This window comes from Besnoitia besnoiti (genome assembly GCF_002563875.1).
Source record: "Besnoitia besnoiti strain Bb-Ger1 chromosome Unknown contig00015, whole genome shotgun sequence".
In the NCBI taxonomy this organism is placed as follows: domain Eukaryota; phylum Apicomplexa; class Conoidasida; order Eucoccidiorida; family Sarcocystidae; genus Besnoitia; species Besnoitia besnoiti.
In genome coordinates this window covers 1588719-1606434 of record NW_021703917.1, presented here as the reverse complement: position 1 = coordinate 1606434, position 17716 = coordinate 1588719, and the positions used below count along the sequence as shown (strand labels likewise).

The 17716-nt window shown below is 56.8% G+C and overlaps 2 protein-coding genes across 2 annotated transcripts; both read right to left on the bottom strand.

The window, feature by feature from the left end:
* Nucleotides 1-2692: 2692 nt before the first annotated feature.
* Nucleotides 2693-12312, bottom strand: BESB_029340 (uncharacterized protein; the record flags this gene model as incomplete). Its single annotated transcript, XM_029361608.1, has 15 exons — nt 2693-3206; nt 3703-3757; nt 4209-4250; nt 4853-4948; nt 5389-5818; nt 6286-6360; nt 6762-6809; nt 7357-7769; nt 8187-8238; nt 8521-9036; nt 9306-9593; nt 10136-10181; nt 10555-11145; nt 11630-11691; nt 12211-12312. The coding sequence occupies 15 exons, from the start codon at nt 12310-12312 to the stop codon at nt 2693-2695; spliced, it is 3330 nt and encodes a 1109-aa protein (XP_029215508.1).
* Nucleotides 12313-16814: 4502 nt separating this feature from the next.
* BESB_029330 (uncharacterized protein) lies at nt 16815-17456 on the bottom strand (the record flags this gene model as incomplete). Its single annotated transcript, XM_029361607.1, has 1 exon — nt 16815-17456. One exon carries the CDS (start codon nt 17454-17456, stop codon nt 16815-16817), a length of 642 nt encoding a protein of 213 aa, XP_029215507.1.
* Between the last annotated feature and the right edge of the window lie 260 nt (nt 17457-17716).

Genomic DNA, 17716 nt, shown 5'->3' with positions numbered 1-17716 from the left:
TAAGAAATAGTTGAAATTCTTAAGTACTGATAGTCTGGTGCGTTCCTGACGCTCAAAAGAGTCGCAAACTTGACTGGCAAAGCAGTGACGCAGCGAGTGCGACTACGAAAGAACTACACGGTCTGCTAGACATAGGCAGAGGAGGAGACACAGAGTGCCGTTTGAGACCGCTGGAACCGTGATTCCCGATGAAGTTTTCTGTTTTCCCTTCTCGCATCACACCTGGCAGAGGAGAAGAGGCGCAGGAACGAGCGACAGCCAACCGTCAGACACGCTCTCACACACCTGCGCCAGCGAAACGAAATTGCTGAAGCAGTACTTCTGTTATTACCTTGAGGACGCGTCGCCATTGTGGAGAAAAGTGTAAGGCGGAGGGCGACGGGGAGGCGAAAGAAAAATTAACTGGGAAAAACGATAAGCTTAACAGAAGAGCTCGCAAAACGAACAGATATCGGGCGACGTGTCGCTGTGTCAGTACACAGGGCTCGCAGCAAGACAGAGGCGGCGGGCGTCCGCCGAAAAGCAGAACTTCGAGAGGCACGCGGGCGTCCCAGTGAAGTGCTCAGAATTCTGCCGCAAAGGCGAAGCCGCGAGGAAGAAGCGAGTCAAATGCCACCTTAAAAACAAGGCCAGCCCGCCCATGTGGGCAGTTGCGCTGGTCACGAGCAGAGAGGATTCAGACTGAAGCAGCTGCGATGCGTGCGAAACACGACGAAGACGTAAAAGAAAGCCTCGTAAGCGACTCACAAACGCAGGTGGGGATTCCTCTATCACGTGGCTTGGCGCTGCGACAGCTCAGTTTGTCGCCTCGCAAGCGCCATGACGCACAGGACCGGAAGAGGAGCCCGCAGGACGCGCCTCGTCCGCAGAAGAACGCGTTCATTCGCCCCGTCTGTGTAGATCAAGAACTGGGATGTCCTAATTTCCAAAGCAAACGGACGCGGAAGTCCAGGCGAAGGATCGAAAAATGCCACCGCGAGCCTGGACGCTGACACCTCGAGTGTATATACGGCCACCTGGCGGGCGAGTTTCCAGCGGAAACAGAGAAAAGGAAAACGAAAGTTGAGCACGGACGAGCAGAAAGCAAGCGTATCAATATGCGACTTCAGACAGAGTCTCGGATGACCACGTTTACACGGTTGAGGGCGCGAGAAAAGTGCTGGTTGTCTTCCCTAGTGACATGTCTTTTCGGCAGCCGGCGGCTGGTTGCATGCGCTCGAGACAAGGATGTGGAAGTCTCTGCAACGGCCAGCCATCCCTTTCTTTTCGCGAGAACCGCGGTAGCGGAAGACGGGAAGCAGGTTTTTTTTCTCAGACGACGATCAGAGAGAATGCGCAAGAAAGCGCTCGAGCTGACGAAAGCATCTCCAACGCAGGTAGCTGTCTCGGGTCGTGGTCAGCTCAGGTTCCGCTGCGTCGTTTCTCGCAGAGAAAAAGCTCAGCAATCTTACACAGGCGCGCAACTGGTGATTCTGGTGGCAGCAGATCCGGTCCGCTGTGCATTTCTTGTTTCCACTGAAAACGTGCGACGTGTTCAATTCGGCGGCCTTTCGCTGGAGCGCAGGTCGCGCCGTCGCGCGGTGAGGCACTCTGTGCAAGATACGCGACTCTGATGAACGTGCAGAGTGAGGCTCTTTAATCCTGGTGGCAGTAGCGCGAGTCACCAGGAGGCGTAGGCGGCGTGAAATTCAGATTCCCAGCGGCATCGAAGCAGAGTTAGAGGATTTCTGCGCGAGCGGTAGGGACATGCGTGCGAGAGGCAGCCAGCTGGCAGCGCCAAAGCGGCATCCTCTCATGATTTGAGGCTTCCGTGTAATCTCTCATTGCGGCCGTACAGCAGGTCTACGCATGTGATCGCAGCTTCCGCAAACCCTCTGCCGACGGCGCGAGGCCTGCTGTGAAAGTTCGAGGCAATCGGGGTCCGCAACACTAACCGCAGACAGCGAGAGGAACTAAAACAACGCTGTTGTTTGCATCGCGAGTTGTGGGCGCGCAAGAGGAGTTTTCTGTATTTGTAAAAACATTCCTGGCGCATATCGTGCTGAGAAACTTCAGAAACAATGCTGTACGGCCATGTATCCGTTCCGCGTGAGATCCAGCACATGCATAGAGACTACGCTGCCGAAACCAAATACCTTCTACAGATTGTCACACTCTGAAATCTGAATCTTTTCTAATGCAGCCAGAGTCGCATTTCTAGTACGAATGAGGCGGCTGCCTTTCGTGCGGTCACATACATCGCGACAGCCTCTCAGGTGTTCACACAGAGAGGCTAGGAGTTTTTTTCATCTGCAAAAGGCGCTTCCGCTTTGCTTAGAAGCAGGCTTCGCTGCCGGCGGGAGACGCACAACAGCGCCGAAGCGCTGAACGGATGCCGACGAATCAGCTGTGACGCGTCGCGCGCTCGCATGGAAGCAGGCGTTTCCCTGCTGCTGAGTCGACGATGCGCCTCCCTAGTCTAACCTGTTGCCGTGTGCGGGAGAAAAGTTTGGGAGTTCCATGCACATCCCAAACATCCGGTTAAGGCACATGCGCAACCGCAAGCGAACGACCCTGAGGGCTAAGCCAAAGTGCAGAGGTCACGCATGCCTACCGCCTCTCTCCCTTCCCTGTCAAGCATCGCGCCCCGGCAGGAAACGAGCGCGGAGCCAAACTGGGACCAAGTCTCTCTCTACGCGCGCGCCAGCGTGTCTCAGCCTTGCATCAGCGGATTACTCGCCTCCGGGGGAAGCGCCAACGCTGCGGGCTCCGCTGTGCCCTGACCGCCGCTCCTTCCAGCAGCGTCTCCTCGTTGGGCCTTCGCGACTCGGGCGCCGCGCTCGCTGCGCCCCCCGCGGCCTCTTCTGCCTCGTGTCCCCCGTCGCAGGCCCTCGGTCTCGACTTCTCGCTGCGCGGCTTCGTTCGGTGCGTCGCGTGCGTCGTCGCTCCTCTCGGTTGCGCTCGCGCGTCGCCGCCTGGTGCTGCCTCCACGCGACTCCGCCTCTCCCGCCCCGTCCCCATCTGCGAGATGCGTCGCGCCGCTCTGCGGCAGCGAAATGAAGCGCGAATGCGTCTTGCCAGCAAGCTCCGCCGCACACGCCGCGACGTCTGAGGCGCGGCAAAGCAGCAGCACGGCCTCGCAGTGGAGTGTGTGGGGAAACATGTCCACAGGTACCGCGCGCATCGGCACAAACGGGTCGCGATTCGACGGCGACGGCGTGCACAGCCTGCAAAGAAAACAATCCCAAAGCGAACAGCAGCTGCTGACATAAAAGATCTACAGTTTTATATTTGTTATGTGGCGTGCGGCGTGTATACGACTAGTCTGCGTGCGTCACTTCAACATGTAGACATGACACGAAGGACATCCGATACCCGCCGACAACGCCGCTGCTGATTACAAGGCAAGGAGATACCGGCTTGGCTCGTTGTAGTCGGGTTACGCGTCCATACGCAGCAGCGCACGCGCAGCAAATACGCGTCCACGAGGGCACCTAGAACTATAGATACAGATATATACACACATAGGGACATATACATATGCACTTTTATGTATGAAGATGCGGAGATGTTTGAGTGAAACGTGGCGCATGCAGAGGCGGCGTTTCGGAGGCCAGCAGTTTCAAGGCTGCGGAGACAGGGCCGCGAGGAAGAGCGACGGAAAGAGGCGATGCACTGCATTGAAAAAGGGATTGAGCGAGAGAGGAAAAGCTGAAGACACACTTGACGCAATTTGCCACCATGGAGGCGGCGTTGCACGAGACGTAGACGAGCCGTTCTGCGAAAAAGACAAAAAACACAGAAAATGCGACTCTATGGGGGAAAAAACAGAGAAAACTGCGGCACCTATCGGTGTGCACAGAACGAGGAGAAACCACATCCTTGGTATACGCGGCGGGACTTTCAGGAAGGCAGGCAGCGAGAGCGAAACAGCAGAGATCAGATGCGAGTGAAGCTGCGCAGACTTTGCAGCGTGCGCAGACTATATATCTATGGAGACAGATTCACAGGTGCAGACAAACAAACCTAGACATAGATAGAAATACGAAAGAGAGGCATATTTACACACATATAGATATTTATGTATATAAAGATCGATAAATACGCAAAACTCTCTCTTGACGAGAAGAATGCGTCGCGATAACTCCGCTGTGAAGGTATGAAAGCGACGCGAGGAGAAAAGGCGGCGGGCGGAGGAAGGATATTGAGAAAAAAAACTCTTCACTTACTGATCGGCTTGAAGTCTAAGATTGCCTCCAAGACGCGCGTATCTGTCAGCACACGCACAGCAGACACAGCCTGGAAAGTCTCGGCGTGTGGCTCGAGGCGAGGCTCTCTGGCATCTCCGCACGTCGCAGCAAACTCTTTGTTGCCGCCTCCGCGCGTGCGTCTGTCTCTTCAGTCTATCGCGTGTGTCTGTGTTGAAAGGCCGGCTTTGATGGCTCTGGCAAGCCTGCCTCTGCAGGGCGGACCACTTCCACTGGAGGCCAACCGCCACAGGCATCTACTAAATCTACTCGTTCTTACTACTTCGTTACCACTCCTACTCCTACGACAACGTATTCCTAACTGCCCCCGCCACTACTCCTGGTCCTCCTCCCGCTCCTGCTCCTAACTACGCTTGCTACTCTATCCCACTCCTCATACTCATGCTCCGACTTCTACAACTTCTATTTCTACTCCTATTTCTTCCCTCCTATTTCTACTGCTACTATTTCTACTCCTACTACTCGTACTACTACAACTACTCTCGTTGCTACACATGCCGACGCATGAAGACGCGTGAGCGACTACGTGGCAACGCCCGCAGAGGCAAAAACGACGTCGTGGAGACGCGGAAGAGACGAAAAACGACATCGGGTGCTGCTCCTACGCAGTCCAGCGCGCGGCGGATCCACGATCGCGGCCAGCTCCGAGCAGCCCGTGTAGCGTTCCTGAAGAAGTCGCGGAAAAACGTCCTCTGCCTTCCCTAAAAACAGGAAAAAACCGACGGAAAACCTGAGATATAGCAGGCTGACAGATGCGCAGATACGGAGAAGCAGACACACATAGAGAATTGTAGAATATAAATGTAAAGGGAGAGGTATATGTAAACATGTATATGTAAACATCAACAAATACTCAGGCTACACGTCTTCAAGGACAGATACGGAAAGCAGGCATACATACGGAGAGAGTAATGTCAAGAGAGGTGCATAGAGACAGATCCACAAATTCACGAGCGACTGACACCGCGCGTGAATTCACACACAGAAGCAGAGAGCGTCACGGCGAAACGAGTAGGCCGGCGCGCAACAGAAGATAACCCAACTTGCGAGGCTCACAGAGACAGCGAGGAGGTCGAGCCGCGGATCTACGGAGAAGAAAAGAGTGCGAAAAAGTGGGGTCCGAACCGGAAAGCAGACCTACCGCAGATGAAGTCCACGTCCTTTGAGAGGTGATTTGTCGCAGCGTTTTCCTCAGCAAGGCGCACTGCCTCCTCGACGAGCTCAATCCCGACAACGCGAGGCAGCGATTCTCTGCTTCCGCCCTTCTCCTCTCCCTCTCTTTCGCCCTCTCCTCCCATCTCTGTCTTTTCTACGTTTTCTTTCTTTACGTCTTTTGCGGCGTCTTTCTCCGCGTCTGCTGCGCCGGCGGCGGGGACGCGGCAGTTCGCAGTCGGCTCTTGGCTTTTCCCTTTCTCTTCTTCCTTCGCCTCGAGACGCGCAACGGCTGCAGCGGCGCAGAGTGTGATTGTGCCGGCGCCCGAGCAGACGTCAACGAGCGGCGTGCCGCGCGGGAGCGGCAGCAAGAAGTCCAACGCTGTCTGATACAGCAGCTCGCAGGTGAGTATATTCGTCTGCAAAACGCCCGCATGCCGAAGCGCGAACAAGCAGACCTTCATGCACATGCACCGAGGTGTATAAATATATAGAGATACACACGTGTGTGTTGGGACTCTCTCTGGCGCGCACAGGAGTCAACCGCCGCCTGAAAGGTTGCGGGCAGCCACGCACGCGCAAAATCCGCCTCTCAGGCGGAGTGCTGCAACCGGAAAGAACTAAGTTGTCTAGATCTCGTAACCGACGTCACCTTCAGACTTCTAGAAACGAAAGGGGTCTCGCACGCCAAGGTTCACCTGTGAAAAATCCTGCGAAGCCGAGGAAGCATGTAAATGTGCGCGCATCTACACGTGCGCTTCAGCACACACATGCATGCACATATGCACATATATATGAATATATATGTGCATATGTTGTTTGCTGCCATGTTGGCGCTGAACTCTCTTTCCCGCGCTGCATGTCGTTCGCGCGCGCCGCGGCTCACCTGGAAGAAGGAGAGAGGCCCAACGCGGAAGTCGAGGCCGAGGAGGCTCTGCTGGATGAACGCCTTGCCCCAGATCTGCACGGGCGACAGAAAACGCGTGAGGTGAACTGGTGAAGCACGGAAGATCAAAAAGCACTGAAGCACGCTCTTCCTGCAGCGCGTTCGCACACAGGCACTCCCAAGCTGCACATACATATACACATATGCGTATGCTTGAACAGATTTAAATATATATGTAAGCACGTGTGTATAGGCACGGATTCCGAGCCGCAGAGACGCGTTTTTAAGCACTCCGGAAAACAAAGAGCTTTCTGCACCCAGGCATGCGCGGAAAAGACAGCGACGCGCAGCCTCCTAGCTCACAGTGAGGTTAGAAAGACGCCCGACCTCTAGATTCCAGCGAGTAGCAAGTCGAAACAGTGCGCAAAAACTGATGAAAGTCTAGCTAGAAAGAGAGGCAACTGCGCGCGCTTTACCTTCTCCGTGCGGTGCCCGGGGTCAATGCAGTCTGAGGCGGCGTCGCTCTGAAAAACACGCAAGCGGAAATCAAGCCCACGGTGCGTCCTCACGGCCTAGACAGTTGCGCGATTAAATACACACAGAAATCGAAGTTGGAGGAGGCTTGACTGCCTACACGTAGGCATCACTCTCGCAGGGGCGTATATATTTTATTTTTATTGATATAGGCGTAAATGGATATATATATAACATTTTTTTGTATGCATATGCGCATAAAATAGATACTCATATACATATATGTATTTATGCACATACTACATCATATATGAATTAGTAAGCTCTGCTGCAGCATGCGCGTGGGGCGGCGCGGGCATGTGATTGCAACGCGTTTGCGTATTTTGCATCTGCGCCAGGGTTCTTGTGAATATCGCGAGGCAGCGAATTCAGTGAAGCTTTCAACACGTGTGCGTGGGCAGGTATGTAGGGGAGGAGGAGCGAAGCAGAGAAGAAAAGCGCCGCCGCGCGCCTTGCAGCCTGAGTGTGACTCGTCGTCATCGAAGCGCAAGCGGGATACGCGCCGCGCAGACGCCGCGCGGAGCTCTTGAGACGCACTTCTTGGAGGAAGATAGAGCGAACCGTATACCCGTCGAAGTCCTTATTCGCGAGGCCTTCGATGAGCGCCTCGATACACGCCTGTCTGCAGCAGGCGCCGTTGCAGGACGAGACACGGGTCGCCTTCGCGGTCTCCTCGCCGTTCTGTCTCGCCTCGCGGCCGCCGCAGTCGGCGGCGCCCCCCTTGTTGCGTGTCGCGCCTGGCGCACACTCCGCGGGCGGGGGGAAAGTATGCGCTGCCTCGCAGCTCGCGATCTTCTCCGCTGCTTGTCGCCCCTCCAGCGCGGCGCGCGCACAGGCGAGGCCACAGCGGAGGTGGCGGTTGTTTGGAGAGGAGAAAGACTTCACCTGCACGAGAATTAAAAGCTCTCTGTAGCGCCCAGACGAGCGAACCATGAGTAGACGCCAAACGCCTGAAGACGCAGCCGCACACACGCTCGCCAGTGACCTCCAGAAAGAGAGGACGCCCCCTCCTGCCTACTGAGAGCCGCGGAGAGACGCAGCAGCAAAAAAGGGAGGCTGCCGAAGAAACTCAAGAAGCTCGCGCAGCTCCTGCGAGCTGCTCCAGTCGAGAGAGAGGACTCCCTTTCTACCAGGGTAGCGACTCCGCACAAAAAAAAAGTGCTTCGTGGAATGGGCTGCAACGATACACGCCACAGCCGTCACACCTTTGGACAAATGTAAAGATATCATGCCTACTCAACGATCGATCAGTATGACACCTTTATTTCTATCCAAAAATGTCACAGCTATGGGACACAAAGACGTCCACGAGGCACCAATAAGGGACATTCTGCGCAGAGAAAGACTCGAGACTCAGCGCGACGCACCTCTCTGCGTTCGGCGGTTGTACACCGGGAAGGGCGATCGATGGATGATGGCCTGAAGCGCAGACAGCCAGCAAGGGACAGCCAGCGAGTCGGCAAAACGATTCGCTCTTCGCGAATTCCCTACAGCCGCGGAGCAGACGCAGACGGCTAGCGAGCTCTCCGGGGAGAAAGGAGGTGTCTCTCATGAATGGAGCACCCTCGGAACTGATCTCTCCGCCCGGGGGTCCACACCCGAGGGCAACCGTGGCTCTAGTACGTCGACATGAACTAGATCGTCGAGCAGACACCCACGCAGGAATTGAATCACACTGCAACTGCGCTGGTTTTTGCATACCTGGAGTTCATGGCAGACTTCTTGCATGGCGTGGCTCACGAGAAGACTTCCAGAGGCGGGCGCGACGAGCGGCTGCTGCTCGCGCACGCGCTTGACGAATCCGACGCAGACGCGCGCGCGGTTTTCGACGTACTTCTGGTAGTCTTCTTCAGAGAGTCGCCACCGACCCACGGGCGTCTCGCTCGCGCCTCCTCCGCGGGCGCCGCGGCGGTCGCTGCCCTCCTGCTCCTTCTTGGCGGCGGCGCCGGCGCCAGACAAATGCGAAGGAACGGAGATGAGGCAATGCCGCGGCCGATGCTGCAGGACTGTGCAAGCGGGCGCGTCGTCGTCGGCGTCGCAGAACTCGACTCGCGGCTGAGACGCTTGCGTTCGCTTCCGCTCCTCGAGCACGCGAATCAGCTGATGCAGCTTCTCGTCGTACACGTCCGCGACTTCGTGCGTGTAGCCAATTGTGAACTCGCATTTGTTGCGGTAGCCCAGGCGACCCTCCGGCGGCGAGGCGACTGTCGGCAGAACCTGCGTACGATGCGCAGAAAAAACGAATGAATAGCAGGAAGAAAATAAAAAGGATAAAAAAGGCGAGAAGCAGAGAAGCTGGGCATGTGCGCGGCGCCGGACTTCGATAGGAGACCCGCGGAGAGAGCAACAAGAATGGATCCGAAGGTGAAGGCAGTCCACGAACGAGGCTCGGGGCGGTGTGCGCGTGCAGAACGGTCTGCATGCGCGCGGAGACAGATTCAAGCAGGCGCATTAAAATTCGCATGAGGGAGATTTTGAAAACTCACCGGACACCCGTCCCAACGTCTCGCGACATGCGGATGGAACCACGGCAGCGGCGCGCCCTTCTCCGTCTCTCCAATCTTCTTGTCTTCTGCGTCTCCTGTCTCCGCCGGCGGCGCCGCGCCGGTCTCCGCGGGAGTCTCTGTGCGGTCGTTCTCCTTCGCGTCTTCAGCTGTCTCCTCGGTGTCGAGCGAGAAAGACAACTCGCGCGCGGCGTGCACCGGCGGCAGCCCTGCGTAGCCCACCTCGGCCGCCGCGGCGTACACGGCCTTCGTCAGCTGGCGAATGTTGGTCTGGTGAAACAGAAAAGGAAAAGCGCGGAAAATATCCCGTCAGAGACCGACAGGGCAACGGAAAGGAATCGGCCCGCAGAGGTCGAAGAGGACAGAGGCGAATCGAAGCAGAGCGTAGACACACACAAAATGGAGGGACAGGACGATCCATAGAGCGCAACTAGACGTGCTGCAGGCTCTTAGGTACGCAGGCAGCCACGCGTCCGCAGGCACGCCGGAAAAAGGGCTGCTGCACAAAACCCGCAGTTTCCTGAGGAGGAATACGAGGAAAACTCCACGAGGCCGGCACTGCGAGGCCAGAGGGTGCACAGGCTAAAAGAGAATCCGCCGACACATGCGCTGACGCAGGGAAGTTACCCTGAGCTGCGATTTAAAAAAAAAACGGGGCTGGAGGTGCTCACGTAACGCACAGAAGAAAGAGGTCTGAGGGGGACGAGAGGCAGGAAAGACGGCGACGAAAAAACACGAAAGGGACGTCCCTATACGCCAAAGACACGAAATACAAACAAAGAACGTTGATCGACAACGCCCAGAAGGCTTACGCGTAAATATTTTCGCTTCATCTCGAGTTGGTCGGGGTAGGAGAACCTGCGGAAGCAGGGAGACCAGAGCAAACACCTGTTTCCCACTTTTGAAATGATTTTAGGATTATAAGTCTGTTTCATAAGCAAAAAAAACTGTGATGAAAGGACACCCTCGTGGACGGCCTGAAACACCGAGAAAGGACGCAAGCGGGGGGCAGCCTCGCTGTGGCAAGCCTCGAGTATCCTCGGGTATTCGAGGCCTGCATCAGGGAATGAACCCCCCTGCACATCCTCAGCGTCCCCAGAGAGCTTCGTGCCGCCATGCCTCGGTCTCTCCAAAAACACGCGTCCGCGAAACCAGCAAGCCCCACGACGCGTGGAGGACTAGAAAAGCCTCTGGGGAAGGCCCCAGCATTCCTTGTCTGCTCCTGCCTCACCGCATCAGAGGGGCTGTCCTCTGCACCACGCCCTCGGCGCCCTCGTCGTCGTCTAGATCTTCGCCTCCAGACCAGTGCACCCCTGAGGCGAAGCGCGTCGCGTGTTTCTTCTTCTGAATGTCAAACAGCGACGGCAGCGGCTGCTTCGGGCTCCCCGGCTTCCAGCCGCACTCGTGCGGCTCGTCTACATGCCCTGAAGGCGCAGACTCCGCCCCGCCCCCGGGGGTCCCGACTGCCTGCGCCACGGCCTCGTCTTGTTGAACGCGCGCAGCAGATCGTCCTCTCGCTCCGCGTCTTCTGCGCTTCGTCTGGTACCGCCCCTCTCCCTCGTCGTCGTCTTCGTCTGACCCGTCGCCTCGCGCCCCGCCGCGCTTCCAGCCGCCGCGCCCCCTGGCGCCCCCGGCGGGCGAGCCGGCGGCGCCGGCTGCGGTCCCCGCCGCCGTGGGGACTGTCTCCGCCGGCGCGAGGAACGCGCCCGGCCGAGCCGAAGGCCGCGGGAGAGCGGGATGGATGTGAATCATCTCACCTTTGAACGCGACGCTTGCCAGCCTCTGGGTGAAGGCGTCTTCTTGTTCCTTCGAGGCGAAGTCGCTGAGGAAACAAAGAGGAGGGGAGAGACACGCGAAAGGCGAGGCGCGCCGGCAGAGCGTGAGCGACGTGGCGAACAACAGGCACACGACAGAATGGGCACGCGACAGGCGCCCGCCCAACCGCAGCAACCGAGGCTCGCAGAGCGGAAGGAGGAAAGGGCAGCTGCTGCGCGGAACGCGATATCCAAATACGCGCCCCATGGACGCGATGCACCACTCCGCATCGAGTCAACGTCTCTCAATTGGATACTGTACGATGACATGCGCCGGTACCCGTAAGGGCGCTGGCGAGTCCGTACGCTGATGCGGAAATAGCGACAGAGGCGTCTGTATGCGTTTGTCTCTGCATGCATGTATACTCATACACGGACAGGAAACGCCACCGCCGGTGCCTAGTGCGCCGATACATCGACGCGTCCGTCTTGTCTGCCTCATTTGACTTCGAGACCAGTTCTGCGTGGCGGCGCCTCTTTAGAAGAGCTCACATGAATGCCCAGGCCGCCTGATGCTTCTTGTCGAGTTGAAGGAAAGGCAAATTCTCCTGAATCTGCGACGAACAAGAGAACCGTGACAGGGAACGCATGCATGCTCAGGCCGCCTCTGGATGTACAGAGAGATCGCGCTGAGCTCACACTCGAAAACCTCAAAGCCTCCACCGGAACAGACGTGCAATGCATCCGGCGACACCCCATTCGAGTTCGCCACCGAACTGAGAAAAAAAAGCTTCCTCTCTGAGCAAAGAGATACAGAAACACAGCGTCTCATATCTGTTCGCGCTTCCTGTTGGAATCCCCAAAAGTTAGCAAAATACCTCAAAAAACGCAGCCTGGAGCGCTACTTAGATGCCAAAGGCAGAATGGGAGCGCGAAGGATGACTAGGCTGCGGAAGACAACGCTGTGGATGCCACGCTGTCCGTTGCCTCGAACAGCAATGACCTAGTAAGGGGCGTGTGCTCTGGGTTCTTTGCGGCGCAGACACACCGAAAAAGACGTTGCTCAAGGAAGTAGAGAGAAGTGTCGGTCTCCGGCTCAGTGCGGTTTCCGCGTTCAGTGCCGTGTCGCTTACCATCCAGTTCGAGAGCTTTTCCTGCTTCAACCCGCTCCACGCGCGACAGGCGAGGTGACAGCGGCGGGGCGCGGCGGCTCCCGCGGTCTGCTGAGGCTCCATGGGTTTTCAAAGAGCACAGGGGAAGGCGAAACGGCGACACGGAGGAGCGGACGGACGACAATCACGCGGAGGGACGACAAACACGCGAAAAATGCCCGAAAAAGGGTAGGAAAAAGGAAGGGCGCTGGTGAAACTTCGCCGCAACGTCCCCCGCCGAGTGAACGAAAAACGCGCGTCGAAAGGCGAGATCAGGAGAAACCAAGAAGAAAGGCGTATTCCGCACGTCGAAAAGCCACGCCAGAGCACAGGATTCATGTGAAAAAGGGCTTGGGAAGAACTTGCAACGCGCAGGTATGCAGCGAGAGAAGAGCAGGAAACGTTTCATGCAGCGAAGGTGACCCTCCACGTGTGACACTACAGGAGTATGTCGACGTAGAATGGAAGCGAGGGCGGGAAAACGCGGCGTACCTCTGCTTTGGAAGCAAAATGTGAACGAGAATTTGAGAAAGATGCAAGAACCGGGAGGATCGAAGACGAACTGTCAACGATGCTCCACGTGGAACGCAACACACGAAGGTGAATCAAGGCATGACGGAAACGCAAAGACAGAAGAGTCGAGACACGCAGTTGTTGAGGGCAAAAATTCACGAAAAAAAACAAAAAGTTGTGGTACAAAAGATGCGCTAGATCGTTTTTAGCTCTGCATCGACTTTTCACTGGTTATCCCTTCTTTCCCGGAAAGGTCGTTTAACCACATATGATGGCGCAAAGCGCAGATTCGAAGGCTGGTGTCTGCAACCTGTTTCCTCTCAACGAGAATCCAGAAAAAACGGAGAGTTCCACGCCTCGCATCCGGAAAAAATGCAAAGGCGAGCAGTACGCGGCAAAAAAACTTTTACTCTCTTCAGTGCGCATCACGAGACGAGAACCGTCTATCAGCAATTGCTATCGTAAAGGTACACACCTTTACGATAGCGAAGAAGCGCATGAATCGAGCGTGCAGCAGGCACACTCGCATGTCATCCACATCGCCGCGTTCCGGAAAGACATGCCGAAGGGAGCAAATATTTCACACTCGGCAAAAGTCAAACGCGGAAGAAAAAGAGACGGAGGTTGGGTTCTGAGAACGCATCCGCATCGGTAGTCTCTACGTACTCAGGCACAATGCTGCATGCATCACACAGAAGTCGCACATGGCGCAAGCACTGGGCAGACAACCGTCTGCCCAGTGCTTGTGCAAGCAAGGAGTCATCACCTAGAGACGGTACGCTGGCGTACCAGAGAAACCACTGAGGAAGATACACGAGAGGAGAAAATATAGCGCAGGAACAGGCTCTGTGCAACTTGCACATCAACTGGTCTGACGCTGTCCAGAGTCTTCCCGTATGCAGAATCAGTCAGCGAGTGGAACGAAATGCTTTCGCCAGTGAGGAGTCTCCGTATTCAGCCATTTCGGCCGGCTTGTCCGGAGGCCACCACCTGTGCGTTTAGAAACACAATCGTTGCCCTTGATAGGTCTGACCAGCTCGCGTGGCACGGAGACCACAGAAAACGGAAGGCGTCGTGCCCCGCGACTGGTTTCCTCATTCTTCAGATCAGGGTCGCGGACAGATTGGCTATGCGCAGTAACCAAACGTCAGAGATCCTGCTGAGAAACACCAATTATATGCTACAGCAGGAGTGACGCAGCATAACTGCATATTCGATGTGCGTGAAGACGGGTCATGTTTCTACCACGTTGGTGAACCTGCGAACGTACAAGAAAGTATCAGCTGCACACGAATCCTTCCCACCGAAGAAAGATGAGCATGCATGAGGAAATCCGGCACGGATTGGATGTCGTCTCGTTAAGAGGTCTTTTTGCACGGGCGCGTCATCTAGGAACGTACCGCGTGGCGTTCAAGTTCGCATGGCGCATATGCATTGAGTTCATGAATCGTTCATCCTTCCCGTCGTGGGGTCACTGCCGTGGCACGTGGCTGTACTCGGCTCAAAGAAATGCGCTACTGCTCAGCACATCATGGCTTAGACGGGAGACTCATGAGGAACAGACCGGTATACCAGACGCAGTTCTTACAAAGTAAGCAAGAAGCGTGAAGTGTACTTGATGACAAACTATCTATTTCCCCTCTTCTGCCAGTGATCGATATCCAGTTCGTTTACGACAAGCGAGCCGCGGTACGATGTCGCCAATCCTCCAGCGGCGCTCAACTTCTCTGAAAGTGAGGCATGCATCGCCGCGGAAGGCGTTGCAACGGGAGACGCTCCTGCAGACGTCCCAGAAACTACGGAAAGCAGAGATTGCAGTGGCTGTCCGCGGTGTTGGATTTCCTTGCGGAAGGGCGCTAGTTTGCAGCCCTTTTGTGCCGACAGTCGACCTCAACCTCAACGGCAAGTCATCAACAGCCCAAGCTCTCTAGGGTCGTGCAGTTTCTTCGGGAGCGATTAAGCATGCTGTCGGCTCTCCTCAGTTTGGCCATTCAGCAGGCAATCTACAAAGGGCCCGCCCAGTGTGCACTTGTGGGCGAGCCCCGGTTGTCGGCGTGAGGAGCCTTTTGCGGAGAGCGATGCATACGTTGGGAGGCCTTCATGTCCCAAATCCTCAGGCAGCCCCCTCCACTTGCTGTGAACAGTTCTGTCACGGTCTAATCGACCATAGTGGACGAGAGTTAAGCCCCCGTAGCCACATGCCATCTCCGTGGCAATGCGTCAACTGATACATCTAGCTGCCCTAAAGACACGGGGGTATGCGGCCAGAACACAAGATTCAGGGCGCCTCTGATCTGTTGGCAGACAGCCTGCTGCGGCGCAGTGCTGGTGGGGGAAGGTATTCAAGCTGGTCTACGACTACACATAGAGCTCAGGGAAGAGTTACGTGTTGGAAAGGACAGCTGGCGAGAACAGATGCGAAAGTGTCCGCGCAGGAACCGTTGGAAAGACACTGACGCGCCTCCACTAGGCACACGGGAAGACGATGTCGTTTCATTCCGCATAGGATTGCAGAAACGAAACTGGTCGTGCGCGCGTCATGAAGGACACGGGAAAAAGTATGTTTCGTTGTCGTTCTTCATGCAAGACTTTGTGGCGCCGTGGGAAACGTGGTGGTGTGTCTCATTTCGGGGAAGAGGAGTCCTGTGGATACCCTGCGCGAAATCGGGCGGTCTCTTCTCTCCCCGTGGGGAAAGAGTATAAAGATGCGTTCACGCTGCTGCGCCCTCTCCTTCGCTCCTGTCTGCATGTCACCAACGTCGCCGAATGCTGTGGCTGTGTGCCATTTGGCCAGCGGATTCGCGTGGCAAGAAGATGGTTCAGTAGCAGACTGCGGACGCAAGGGGGCGCAAGTACAATGGCCTGCTCCCCTCCCTCCCATCCCGCTCCTTCCCCGCGGAAGGCGCTAGTGGGGACCGGTCAGTCTGTTAAACCCTCCCATGCCGGAGCGGCTGGAGGAGTCTGAGTTTCCCGGAAAAAGTCGGTGCAATGGTGCTCCTGAGCTTTGTGCGTACCAGTTTTTACCGCGGCGAAAGTGCCTGTACCCGCCGCCTACGTAGTCGCCTCCAGTTTGATACTACAGCGGCATCATCTCCTCGAGTGAGACGCACACGAGAAACTGAAGAGTGTGTCCGCTGTTCGCGCGGCCTGTGTGCAGGGCAGGGACTCCCTGCCATCTAGAGGAGGGGTACCTCTAAAGTCGAGGTTGGGTTCAAGGTGCGATCCGCCCCGCCTTGTGACAGGACTTGTGTTGTCGCCTAGTGAGTGACGGCGAGTTCCAGTTTGTTAGCGAGCCCTGTCTTGGGCAGCTCTGCGAAGACAAGCTGCTGAAGCCAACCTGAATCTGCAGATTCTGCATCATCCCGGAAGCTTCCGCAGCCCAACGGGCGGTTACCACGAGCGCGCCACCCAGCTGACCTCGGCTGTGCGGGTCTAGTGTCTGCCATGCCCTGAAAACGCGAACAAAGGTAGTAGGGCCTGACTGTTGCATCCGGCGCGTCGCGTTTCGTGTGTGTTCCTGATTGCCCTCTCCGTCCTCTGTCGAGCCCGCACGAACGTCCTCACGTGGAGTCCTCAACGGTTACAAATGCGGAATCCGCCACGCACCGGGGAAACTGAAGGCCTGGACCTGACTCGTTGAGCCCGTATAATACGCCCCCGCCCGGCCGCGCGTGTGCCGTGTGGAGGCCTCTCCCTGATAAACGCGTTCATGTTTGTGCCTGGCAAAGATCCATTCTCTTTGAGAAGACTGTGTCTACGGAAACCTCGAGGGCAGCTTCCGCTTATGTCCAGACCCAACGGGCTGCCCATATCGTCGTGAGGCCAGGCTGCGGCGTTCGTGGTGGCGTCCTTCCTGGCGCCGGAGGTTCTTGCGTCAAGGATTTCTAGCGCGCTGGTAAATATAGGCGAGGCCGTGTGCTCGGCAGCAAGGAGAATCAACTGCGGCGGCTGTAATTGTGCGTTTTTTTTTTTCGTAAGCTAGCGGGGTTTATAAAAGGCCCGCAGCGGCAACCCCCAGGTGTGCCGAAGCCGTTAGAGGCATGCGGCCGCAACACCAACCTTGTGGGGGTAGGCTACATTTTTTTGCCGGCGTGGAGCAGAGTAGCCACGACGGTGCTGCTGCTGTCGGCGTTTCGCGCCCCGTTGAGACTGCAGCGTGTGGACGCCGGTGTCGGCGGGCTTGTGGCGCTCAAGTCGTCGCGCGACTTGCTAAAGGAAAGCAGAAAAATCTGGAGGATCTGCGACCTCAGTGTCGCGCGCAGCGAGAACGCAAGGTTCATGAGCAGCAGGAAGGTCGCCTCCGCCCGCAGTGATGTTTCCAGCGCATTCCGAGGCGGCAGCGGCAGCGGCTTAGACGTCCGCCGCCGCGCTGCCTTCCCCTCCGCCCTGTCGCGGGTTTCGTTCTCCACGCAGCCGAGCCGTGTGGTCCTTTTCTTCTTCGCACGACTGGTTGCACAGCGTCGAGGGGCTTTTTGGGCATCCTCGTTGGCACACGGCCTTTCTCTTTTTTTGCCGCGCAGTCGCTTCTCTTTCTCGTTCCGCAGTCGTGCCGCTGCCGGAAAGGCAGGCGTTGTTGCTGATGCAGGAAAGGGCGGTTGCCAGAGCTTGCAAGAAGATGAGCCGATTGCTGGCGAGGCATCGTCGTCGTGTCTGCATATCGCGTTCAGGTCTTTTGCGCCGCGCGATGCCCGCGCGTACGGCCTCTTTTCGTTCATCCCTCTTCCCCATTTGCTGCCGAGTGGAGCCAGACATCAGCTCTCGTGGTCCTGCCCGCAACTCGTGAAAGTTTGGCTGTCCCGCGCTGTCGGCTCTCCTCTGTCGTTACACATTTCCGCGGGAGCGTGCTGCGCGTGTTTTGCGAAGACGGTGCCCTCGCTCCACGCGACGTGTGAGTTTCCTTTCGGCTCAAGTTGCCGCTTCCGCGCCATGGGGCGGGTGTGTCCATGCACGTGTTGTCGGGTTCGGCTCAGGCGTT